We start from the raw sequence: 12,600 nt of genomic DNA on the forward strand, positions 1-12,600 counted from the left end.
TCTCCCCTTATCCACCCCATTCTCGGGATGATCTGCAGCTGGCCCTTCACCATGACTGGCACTTCTGCCATTCTCATGACCAGCACCTCTACCCAAAATGTTCCTGCCCAATAAGTCTTCCAGGACTTGAAACCTGTCTTGGAGGGGTTTTACCCCTTGAGGCAAAGCTTGTGTGAAGGAATTACTGCAACACCTTCTTAAAACTCAGTGTTCGGTGCTTATCCTCCTCTGGCATAAGGTCGGGATCACTATCCTCACTCCACGCAAGGTGTTACTGGCTGCAGGCCACATCAATAATGCTTTATAAGCGGTGATGCCTGCACGCTGCAACCAGATCACATTAATGCCATGTGTTTCCAAGCAGCTGCACTATTAGCAATCTGATGATCATTGTGTTAGAAAAAACAAAGCCCACTACTTGGCAGCACTTCCGATTGCAACAAGTTCTCCAATGTAACCCGCTGTGGGCTGCACCATTGAAACCATGACAGCACATCGAGCGCTAGCCCCTTTCCTCTAAGGGCGTGCACAATGTGCTGAATCCAGATGTCTGAAGGCTCCGGTCATCGGCAGGGAGGGGCCACGGGCCGTTACCCTGAAGTGCACAAGTCCGCTTCACATGCCCGGCTCTCTCCCCCGACTAAAGAAATCCTCTACGCGCAAGGAAATGCACAACAGTTATTAAATTACATGAAAGCTGAAAACACAACAATGTAAATGTGCACGTGTTCTACTGATGCAGCGAATTACTTTGCCACATTCATCAACCTAGTTATCTGATGCCTAGATACCCCGGAGGTTGAACATGAAAGCACAATAATAACATTGATTACATGAAAAACGTGAGAGTATTGGCAAGTATTTATTCTGCAAGCGTTTAAAAAAATAAAATAATAACCAACAGTATTATAAGTTTTGAAGAGCTGCTGGAGAGTGGCACATAAAGAAGTGAAGCTTAAAGCCTGCCTCTGGTCTTGACATAGAATTGATGCATTGTGAATGCCGTGCTCATTAAAAGGAGGTTTTAAATACAGTTGACTAAGCCGTTTAGAAGCATAAAATGTAAATCAGTTTCTAGCAAAAAGGGACAGTAAGAGTATGTTCACATTTTAGGGTCGGACGTTTTGTCAGCTGTTTCGCTTTTCATATTTTATGCTTCAATTTGGTTTGGCATGTCATTCGTCCTGTTAGACGGAATGTGAATCTATCACATGCATTGCTGATCAGAGTGCTGGTTGGAGTAGTGCTCTAGTTTGCCTTTGCTTTCAATTAGTTAATCGTCCTTTTATATTTCTTCCGTTTATTGGTATTCTTTCTTTATATATCCATCTGGTGTGCATTCTCTACCTATTTAGTCTAATGCTGTACTGGAAGCACTTCCATTACCCTGTTCCTTTGTAAATACTTTTCTTGTACATAGGTAACCACTATCCACCAGTTGTATCCATCAGTTGTAATTTGATTGAGTTAGATGGCATGTATTCACGCATCATTGTGTTATTTCTACCGCTCCTCCTCACATTCCATCAAGCAGGATTTCATGTCTTTCATTATAGATGCACAGACACGTTTTCTGTACCAAAATCAATTAAATTCAGAGTAATAAATAGGCCATTTGATCAGGTGGAACATCCTTCTCGTGAACAGAGGCATGTGTTCCCACTTCTGTGACTACTCGATCATTAAGAGTAATACATTTTATCCAACTACATAAATTAAACATATTACAGAAATCATGCACCACCATGAACTTCTGCATGCAAAACAGTCATTTTTCAATCATCCAAAAAAAAGCTGTCAATATTTTAACAATCTTACTTCACACATCTGGAGTTGAAACAACCGTCTTTCTTTCTCCATCTCTTCTGCAATCTCAGCCCCTGTTATTTCTGTGCGTATCATTCCATGTTGCTTTGCATGTTCTCTTTTTTCTTTTTCAATTTTTGTACTAGAATCAAATAAAGAAGGAAATACATTCACTGTCATGACGATTCAGGCACTCCGCCTGTGCCTCTCCCCTCCTTCGCAACTTGTTGGGAAACCCTGATCCGCCAGCAGAAAAGACTGGAAAACCTCTCCAAGCATTGTGCTAAACCAGCAATTGAAAAAACATAGCACCAGTTCAGGCCCAGGTTCCTGTGCTCCACTGTATAATCATACTCTGTGCCTCCTATGCAAAGCAGTAGTAGGGTAGCACTGACATATGCATGTGGGGATGGCGGAGTGGAACTTGTAAAGTAGGGAGAGCCACGTGCTAAGAGCACATGAATCACAAAGGTAACAGTTGCTCCATTTTTGTGGCTCTCCCTCCTTTCCAACTTGTTGGAAACAGATTATGCAGCAAACGCTTACGGGGAGGAAGCGGTGCAGCATAAGATAGGAGCTTTCAAAGTAGATCATGCAGCACTAAATTGCCCAAAGGAGATTCACACCTGGTGGGAAAATCCAGGGAATACTGCTTATAGAACACTTGGGCAGTAGTCTAAGTGATCGCACACCACAGATCTTAGTAATGGGCACACGCCTTCGAAAGCTACTAATGCTGTCTTAAAGCTGGTGGAATGTGCATATAGTCACTTGGGAACAGGAAGAACATGTAGAGTGTACGCCTTAGAGATGCACAACACAATCTGGAAAGGTGACAATAGCTGCCTTGGGTCTATGAGAAATGGCACTGTGGAAAACTAAGAGGTAGTACCATCTGTGAAAATGTCCAGTCCCAGGGGTACATCAACACAAGGCTGCCCAAAAGAAAAAACTCCTCTTGAATCTTAGATAACATTCTGCTGGTTTAACGTGCCAATATTGTTTTAATTCATGCATAGAAACACGCTGGAAGATTATCAAACAATGAATTTAGGCAGGTGACACTATTACAATGTCTTTTGTAGTGTTTAAGTGCTGAAAGTAAAGTGATGTACTACAATCCTACACAATCTCCCGTTTTACTTTTCATTCAGTTCGTTTTCACTTGAGGATGTGCAAAATAAAGCGGACATATTATTTTGGCTTAATATGTTTCTATATGGATGTATACATTGTCAGATTGCTTTACTATGAAATATACTGTTTTTTCTCCTCATGCGCACTCAACACTTCACTAATACAGATGAATCAATAATAAATCAATAAACCTCAAATTCCCAGTGATTAGTCCTAATTTAATTGAGATAATTGGTCAGAAAAAGATTTTTTATCACGCTCTGTATATATCACATCACTGTCTCAATACAGATACACAAGATGGTTCAAAAAAGGCGAGCTATTTAGGTCATATGTCAATCACAAATTAATACCAATAAAGCTCTTAATACATAAAAGAACAGGGAAACACAAAATGGGGCTTGTTTTGCCCTCAGTACAGCCATTACATTACACTTCAAATGTTTGATTTGTGAGGAAAGTGCGAACTCCAGATATTAAACTTGACTAGGGGTACACGGTATTGCATCACACAGGGATACAAGATAGTACATCAAACTCTTGATGCCTAAAGTGAGAAACCAAGGTATTTACATCAATCTCTAAATGCCTAAAAGCAGACACGCGTTTACTTTTAATTATTTAATTATTGATTCATCTGTATGAGTGAAGTGTTGAGCGCGCTTGAGGAGAAAAACCAGTATCTTTCATTTGTCTAAGGTGGGAAGGGGTGAACCACCTTTTCTACCTCTACCGCACGCAGCTCAGCAGACACTTTTCAAACTTACTCATCAAACTTTAAGGAGTGGACAACTAGCACACTCCGCACCAGGTACCCAATCTTGAACTTACGTGATTGCTTTACTGTGAGCGTCATGTGCTTTGCATGTAAACCGTACAAGACTTTGTTCTTGAAAACCAAAACCTAAATGTGTATCCCACTAGAGCAGAGAAAGTATATGGTCAGGTACCCACATTGTACAATGGGCTAAAATCCCAGCTTTACTGCTAAACAAAGGGTGTGATCCAGGGCAAATACATTAATCGCAGTGTGCCTTATCTGCAAAACCTGGGAGACCTAAAAATCGCAAAAACTTTATGCATCACTGTAAAGACTGGAGGGGGGCTATCTGTACTTCTGCCCCCTACATGGTATGGAAGGATCTCAATTTGTTAACAGTGGAAGAGCAGCCAGGCTTAAGCTTTCAGGAGGTGATGCACTTGTGTATAGGCACGATATAAATGCCATATCATATCATGAAGGCAGGTTGTTAAGTAGAGTGTTTCCTCTAAGCCCCCACAACGGAATGTCCACTACTATGTTAAGTGATAACACAGCTTCTTTATGTAAAATATGGTTGCTATCTCTACCAAAAGTATATACATATAAATATGAACACTTTGTACTTGGAATACTTATTCACCTTGTGGTACCACACATTACTTAAACCCAGTAATAGATGCACTAACTGCAGACAGTTTTAAATAGGGGTTTATGGAATTAAACTAGTACTCTGCGCTTACCAAGCATTTAGGGAGTGTAAACATTAACACCCATCTCGGTTCAAACTTTTATAAATCACAAATGGATATGCCATTACAATTTGCAAAGTGAATCAATACGGATAAAGCAATACAATTGGTACGTCTTCAAAAGATAAAATTATAATTTCCATAAACGCAGTCCAGCCAACACGTGTTTCAATCATTGGTCTTTCTCAAGGCAATAATGGTTTAGAAGGATGCTCCAATGCCCTGTGCATCTACCCTATCTTGTAGGTTGCACACATTCATTCTAATTTTCTTGACTCTTTAGCTGTGAACCCTGTTTTATTCTGTTAACATGCTGCTAAATCTGCAAATCTGGTGGGTATTTTCTCCCTCCAGGTCGATAATCACAGACGAGCGGAAAACACCCGGAGTGCTGTGCGTGCTCCATAGCAGAGACACCAGTCACTAATCAGCGATTACGTCAACCTGGAGGGAGCAAATAACCACCAGACATGAAGAGTTAGCAGCATGTTAACAGAATAAAACAGATCACATCTGGATTCTGAAGTGAGGTGTAACAGCATAGAATAAGGAAGAAAGGCAGGTTAGTGGTTAACAGTGGCATAATACATTCTGTTGGCTAGATAGATAATTCAGAGTGAGGATCCCCCACCTGGGCAACCTGTAATGGAAAGGTTAGGGAGTAACGTATTCTGTCCTTTTCAGCCCAGTCCAACAATGGTCAAAAATCTTTTGTTTCTTTAAAAGGTTCTACGACCCCAAAGTACCCGAGAGGCCATGGGAGAACAGGATCCAAGACAAATCTGGGACCCCCTGGATGACTCCAGAGACTGGAACATGTTGTTCTTCGTTGGTGCCTTGGCACGTGAAGTGGCAGAGTTTCTTGGTTTCACTTGACGATTGCCTCCGAGGATGGGCCCCCGCCCCCTTGGAAAGAGCCGCCACTGGGATGCTGAGTCCATGAGAAAAATGGAACCAAAGTCTTTCTGAAGTGCAGCAGATTTACTCTTCGCGGTGCTTACCTTTGATCAACAATTTATCCGACTGTAGAAGTCCTGTGAAGATGAAACTTGCTGTGCGGCTTGGCAGAGGAGTTATCCGACTTTCGGTTCTTCAGAGCTGCAGCTGCCGCACGGACTTCTGGATGGCTTCTGGTAACCTGGACTCTACCACTGGAGTGGACGTCGGGGCCTCACCAAGTCTTGACTATCGGGACGTCTTTGTTAGCTACTGGAGGTGGGAATTAATGTAGGCAGGCAGCCAATCAGGCTCACATACATTCAGGCCATTCGTTCCACCCCGACACCCACAACAAAGAATGTGGATTGGGGCAAATACCCAGCCTTTCAGCACACTACGCAGCATTCATGTCATTTTCAGGCAGGGCTGTCTCATTCATTGTTTCACACACACACAGAAACCAGACACCCACAACCGAGAATGTGAGTTGACTCCCAACTCCATTCACAGAGGCCCCACCCCTAGGGTGTACACACAAGGCCTGGCAAAGCTCCAGTCAGTCTGACAGGAGGCAGCCCCAAAGCCATATATGGCATTTCCACCCAACAGTCAGTCAGGAGGAAAGGGAACCACAGACACATCTATGGTATTTCCACCCAACAGCCACTCAGGAGGAGGGGACAGAGTCAGGACCACAGGGGCCATTCTATCAGCAATCCAATGAATCCTTTGGCAGGGCTTCGGTGTCCCAAAAATGGAGGACACTCAGAGCCACTGCCAAGTCAGCATGTAGCTGCCACCAACCCATACCTTGCTCTGTGGGCAACACACAGGTGCCCAAAACCACACATAAGGGTACAAGGTTGTACCCCCCACCAATGGGTGCCATAAGGGTATCCCATTGGTGCTGTTCACCAAAAGATAAAACGAAGAGCTGCACTGCCAGAGGTTCAGGCTGGACATCAATGGCAGAAAAAACACAGAGAAGTGGTAGGACTAGCACTAGGAGGCCCTGTACCTCCATAAGGCATTTCCAGCATCACAATCACAATATTGGTGCCAAACTGGGGCATAATCGGTCTGTGAATGATGAGCATCTTTCAGAGAATGCTTCATTAGGCAGACAATTTCAAGTTAATGGCCCAGTGGCCCTTCCACTTAACCCATTTGGCAGCCTGAGATTTACCATTCTGGGTGAGATACGGCAGTCCGTCATGCCCACTATAGAGGTTAATGCCTCTTTATGTCCCCCACAAGGGGACCCATTTTGGTTCCAGGATCTCTGCAAGATGACATGGTTAACTGGTAATTCAAAATGGGAAAGCACAAACAAATCATAGACAGAACAGCAGTATGTATACTAGAAAGTGTGTGTGACGGCAGGCAAGGTTCCAACTTCGTGTAAACATGTTCAGGCCTTTCCTCATGTCAGAGCCCCGCAAGCAAAGCAACTTAATGCCACTACACCTGTATGCTGAATACAGAGCTTTTAAAACGAGTGAGCAGATTAGAACTACCTTGCTAACTACTGTGCGCAGTCTGTGGTGGGGCTGCCGGGCCTGTGTAAGATAGATACATTTTCTCTCTGCGGGTTACTAAGCAACCAAAGCACCGGCTTTGCTGCTGCCTGCAAAAAAGTGATCACTTGGAAAAATACTAATTATTTAAATCCTCCGTCTGCGGTCAAGAACAGCTCACTGCCCTACAGACAAAAGGATTAGTCTATGTTAGGAAGTCAGTAACTGAAAAGTCGTCCTTGTGTCCAAAAACACCCTTTCCTGACCCTCGAACAAAAGAAACAAAGGGTGCACGGAAATGTCTTTCTGGATGGTGGCAAAAAGTGTTCAAAACCAAATATGCAATAATGACTCCAACAAAAATGTTCTCCAAGGTAAAGCCTCTTGGATCCAGGGAGTGGTTATCTTCCCCTGGTTTCTTGAGTAGGATGGTAAAAATTACACTTTAACAGTTACTGTGTTTCTTCACTGAACTCCTCAAAGTTCTATGTTAAATCATACGCTTTGCAACAGTCTTTCTCTAAGATTTCCTTTAACCCTGTAGATTTCCTGGTATACTCCCCTGCTAGGAATCTTCATTCAATCTGATGCACCTTGCATACTCTCCTGCCAGGGGTTTCTTTTATAGTCCCTTTAATCAATCTCAATGACCTGGTGTACTCGCCTGCAAGGATTTCTCTTATAGTTCCTTTCAGATTCCCTGGTATACTCTCCTGTCAGGAATCTTTAATAGCTTCAACTGCCTGGTGTAGCTGCCTGCCAGGCCTTTTCTTAATTGATTCACAGTTCCTTGATTATACAAAAACGGCTTATACCGTGAGGTACTTGGTGTGTATGCCTAACATAGCACTTGTTCAGACTTCTCTCCCACACTGGCATCTCATGCCCCTTTATTGGGTTGGGATTTCTCTTGGCATTGTTACTTGTCTGCATACAAACATTCTTCTTAAAGGAATGGTTCGCCCAAAAAGTTTTATTGGCCAAAAAGATGGGCAATAATAAAAAAAATATACTGGCACTTTTTTTTTAAAGTTCCTATGTAAAATTTTGAGCAATTGAAACTCAAAATGTACAAAAGCAAGCACATGGGGGCATCCATTTTGTGAAATGGATGCCCGCCTGTGCTCGCTTTTGCAGCACTAATGAAGGAAAAGCCAGCCAGCTGTAGTAAACAAAATGCTACCACTGGGTGGCTTTTCCTTCATTGGTGCCGGGACTCGCAGGACGGAGACTGGAGACTACAGGCAGAAAAGCTGCAGCTGCATCTCGGTAAGTGCTATTTTTTATTTTTTATTTATTTTTTTTTTTTTAAACGCACTAGCTGCGTTTTTTTTCCCAAAGTTTTCTGGGTTGGAGGAGCCCGGAAAACTAAATAAAACCGCAGCTATAAAAACCTATTTGTGTTTGCGGTAGCTTTTGAAGCTACCGCAAACATAAATACAACGTGATTGTGTTTGAAAACGCTGCGGTTTTTCTTTCTAAGTTTCTAGGCTCCTCCGAGCAGTATATGTGTACCACTGCACATACAGTGTAGTGGTACAGGGAAGTCTTTCAGATTTCCCAAAAGTTTAAATACCTTCTCTGGGATAAACTACGGTTTCCAAGAGCAGTAAAGTGAAATTGACTTTACTTACAATTGTAACTTTCTATACCCAGAACACACTATCTTACAATAGGGTGCTGGAGGGGTTACCTAGTATCCCCTTTATCTAGCTTCTCATGTAACATTTTTATGTTACCCTTTCCTCACTGAATGGCTGGTGGCAGTGGTTTTGTTGTAACTACCGTGGTGTGCATTTACCGTGGGCTGCGATTGCAGCTGCAGTAAAGCACCCAAGGGTGCCATTTTTGTTCAAATGGCCCCGGTCTGCTTTTTTCGCCATTTCTTTGCGGAAAGGTCCTTCAGGAGAATTAGTCTGCGTGACAAACCAGGTTTGGTCACATTGTTCGCTTTGCCTTTGGCGGGATTCACAAGTGAAGCCTGCCTATGGCTCCAGGGTGTCTGGGGTAGACAGGAGGTGAGGGAGGTGCCCGAAACCCCCTGTGCTTAGTCTCCTAGGAGACCCAAATGCACTCTGTAGTGATTGGCCGGCTGACTGTCCGGCAAGGACAGCCACCCTGTTGGGTGACAGACAGCTAGGCTGGAATAAATGGAGAGAACTGAATAAAAGGCGAGGCTTTTGGGTTGGAAGGTAGAGTCGACCACTGGACGAAGGAACCGAAGAAGAACTTGATGAAGAGGACACCTGCTGCAACTCCTGGACCGTTGGTTTGCCCGGTGAAGCCCTGCTGCTGTGCTGAAACTCCAAATTCATATCGACAGTGAAGCCTCTGCAAGGACGACTTCTCCCCTTGAGTTGGTGGGACCAATCAACTCCAAAGTAAGCTACCTGGACATCCTTCTCGGAGCTGGTTGAATTTCCACAAAGTTGCTGCTGGAAACCGTATAGCCAGGGAGAGGAACACCAGAGTGAGTGCGTTGCTTTTAAGCTGGCATAGAGCTTCAGGAAGATCCGCCGGACTCGCAGGAAGCAGGACTGACCGAGCCTGAGCCCCCTCAACAGAGTGCAGGACCCCAGAAGCAAAGAGAGTCCATCTCGACAGCCAGGAACTGCTGTGTTGCTATTTGCGGTAGACGTGAGGAGCTGCAACACTGAACAGCCACGAATTTGAAGATTGCCAGTTGCCCCAGAAGTCCTCCCTCTTGTCCCCACGACTGAGGCTCAGGAACAGTGATCTGCCGAGCTGCACAGAACATAAGTCATCTGCTGTACTTTTTCTTCAATTCCAAGGTACTGTACAAAGTCTGAGAGAACTTACCTCTTACTGTAGAGTTGCTTGCATCTTCTACCACTCACAATGGCTTGTGGCCCTACATTTGATTCTTCTTTCCTTCAAAGACTTATAAAACATTGTGCAAAGACTTTTCTACTTACCTACCAGAAGTGCTTCATCCTATATAAGACTTTTGCCAATTGACTTTGGCCTAGCCTGTTATACTGAATGACTCTGCTGTGGGGATCCAAAAGTATTTGGCTGCTTAAGAATATTTGTGATCTCTTGTTGTTATAATAACCCTTTCCTTTTACCAACTTCTAAGAGTATTCTAAATGCAAACAGTAAGATATTAATGTCCCCGGCACCCTAGCTATTGAAGTCCCCCGAGGGTGTGGGGTGTGTCTGTGGGCCATCCCAAAAGGCTCTTTACTGGTTTAGAAACTAAGAGTGCACAGTATTGAAGGGTATTTGTGTGTCACTATTATATTGTCCCCTTCTGAAGAAGGCTTATTCTAACTGATAAATACATTTATAATTGTTTATTCAAGAAACCTGAGTGTGTTTATTTGAATACTTGTCACTGAATCTCTGTGGAACTCCCCTACAGCTCACATTGACCCCTCTTGAGCTAAGCCTGGCTTCTCAACACGCTACCAAAACTGTGTAGTACAAGCTTATACCAAAGGTTGGGTTTCCTATACCTGTAGTCAGAGTGCTTTATAGTGTTCCCAGAGGGTACTGCATATAAACTTTACCTACAAGGGAGGCTGATGTCAATTGTTGTTTCTTTGGATAGTGCTAGAATGACAGTGGCCTCATATGTTCGGATTCTTACTCAGCCACTTTTGAGACCCATTGGAACCCTCTTCCCTGAATGGTGATGGAGATTTGGTTTTATGGGTTTTGTCCCTCCACATGGCCATGACTACAACATACTTTCCCTTTCCCGGTTTGCTTCCATCCCTGGGGAAGAAAGTCTGGTCTTAGTGCACCTCCCCCACTGTCGGAGCAGCGTATCCACACGCTCAACCTAAACAGGGAAGCCGCATGTACACGACCCTCCCACCTTGGTTGACTTGAGATGCCTACCTTAAATGTACAGGCCACCTCCAAGCAAACAATGGGAGGAAGAGAATTAGGTAGAGGGTATGGATAGTTATTAAGGAATTAGGATAACTGGAAAGAGGGTTAGGACTAACAATTGGATAGGCACGGGGAAAGTAGGATACATTCCTAGAACACAAACATGAATACAATCTGAAAACCTGACTTGCTCATTTACCCTGTTGCTTCAATTATTTCCATATTTCCAGACCTCCCGACACCCCAAAAAACCCTTGTTGCCTCACTTGTTTCCAAGACCTTCCTGATGCTTCAATTATTTCCTGACACCAAAGCACCCATGTGCTTGTCCTTGCATACTGTTGAATCATCACACCTGGTTTTAAGCTAAATGCACATGAATTCCCATCCAAATGGATTACATATACATGTCCTGCATTAGTAATTTAATGCCCCCAAACACTTCACCGCACAATTCCCATGCCCCAAATCACTCATAGGTTTCACAGTTCAAAACAGTCCCAGCCAGTGGCTGCAAAAGAAATCAGAACAGGGTGGTCATTCTTTGCCCCCTGCGGTCCAACAGAAACATTATCACAACTTTCAGGGAGTAAAAAAAGGCACTTAACTGAGGCCCCTGAACCCATGCACAAGTTCAGGGGCAAAGATGAAACGTCGTTAACAGCTGGAGGTTGTGCCTCTCCCAGCTCCTGCAGAATACAGTCTTGGCATGTAATCACTGCGCGGTCCGCGAGTCAATGCAATGTCTATAAGTAGGAGAGGCCACTCACCGCAACAGCCCAGAAGCCTTCTGTTTCACTACTGTGGCCAGGGAGCCTAATGTTTCACTGCTGCGCCCAGGGATCCAGTAGATTTCACTGATGCGGCCCAGAACCTCAGAGTATTGAACAAGGAACGCCAGCCGGGCGTTCTAATGAAGGTTAATCTTCGTGGCTGCTAGCATGGCGGACGCGCTTCCAGGTCCAATCGCAAGCACCAGCTAAAGTGCGCTGCCTGCTTATTAAGTTTGAGCAGGGTGTGGTTTCAGCCCAGGGGCGCCTGGGTAAGGTAGTCCCGAGCCAGAGCCTCCACTTCCCTAAGCTCCAAATCCCTTTGGCATGGGCTGCCATTCCTGCCTTCTTCCCTTTCTTTTCCTAACACATACTCCCTGTATCCAATTGGGCCAAAATGGTCTTTCCTTTTTTGTGTCCCCAGTGTATAGGATAGCCTTGGACATTCCCTGGAGAAACACACACACATAATATTTAATGTGGGGTGACTCAGATTTCCACAGAGAAAACATTTCTGTTCTATAAAATGGTAAATTACAGAGAATCCACATTCTTCCCATGAGGGATACGATTTCTACTCACTTCCTTCTTCTGTCAAGAAATCACGTCCTTCTGTCAAGTGGTTTTGTTTCCATCATGGGTTTCTTTGTGTGTTCCTTAGGCCCTGGTGCCCACAAGCAGGTCTCAACAAAAACCTGGTCTCTTCCTTGCATCTTAAATCAGACCCAAATTTGCCGACAGATTCCTTTGCGGGTAGTGTGAGGAGTCAGAAATTAGAGGCGGACACAAAGGTGTTTTATTCTCCAAGTCAGACATTTTATTAAACAGAAATGGGTTGGAAAAACATCTCTTGCCCTATTCTAAAGAAGATTCTGCCTACCTGAAATCTAAACTAAGAATCTGTCTGTGTTAAGTAGTCAGTAACTTAAAATGCAGTCCTTGTGTCCAGAACATTCCAAGCTGACCCTCACACTAAAAGCAAAACAAAGTGCAAATGTCTGACTTAATAATAGTAAAAAGTCTTAACAACCAAACTCATAACTATAGTTCCAACAACA

The 12,600-nt window shown here is 43.9% G+C and overlaps 1 protein-coding gene across 5 annotated transcripts in view; it reads right to left on the bottom strand.

Moving 5' to 3' along the window:
* The window catches only part of ASAP1 (ArfGAP with SH3 domain, ankyrin repeat and PH domain 1), a 2,617,237-nt gene that overhangs the window by 2,063,896 nt on the left and 540,741 nt on the right, over window positions 1-12,600 (bottom strand). For all 5 annotated transcript variants that reach the window (XM_069621633.1, XM_069621635.1, XM_069621634.1 and 2 more), the window contains one exon: window positions 1,819-1,948. In XM_069621633.1, coding sequence (XP_069477734.1) covers window positions 1,819-1,948 — 130 coding nt within the window. The remainder of the gene's footprint in view (window positions 1-1,818; window positions 1,949-12,600) is intronic.

Source organism: Ambystoma mexicanum, chromosome 5q (genome assembly GCF_040938575.1).
Source record: "Ambystoma mexicanum isolate Mex_15411 chromosome 5q, UKY_AmexF1_1, whole genome shotgun sequence".
Lineage (NCBI taxonomy): Eukaryota > Metazoa > Chordata > Amphibia > Caudata > Ambystomatidae > Ambystoma > Ambystoma mexicanum.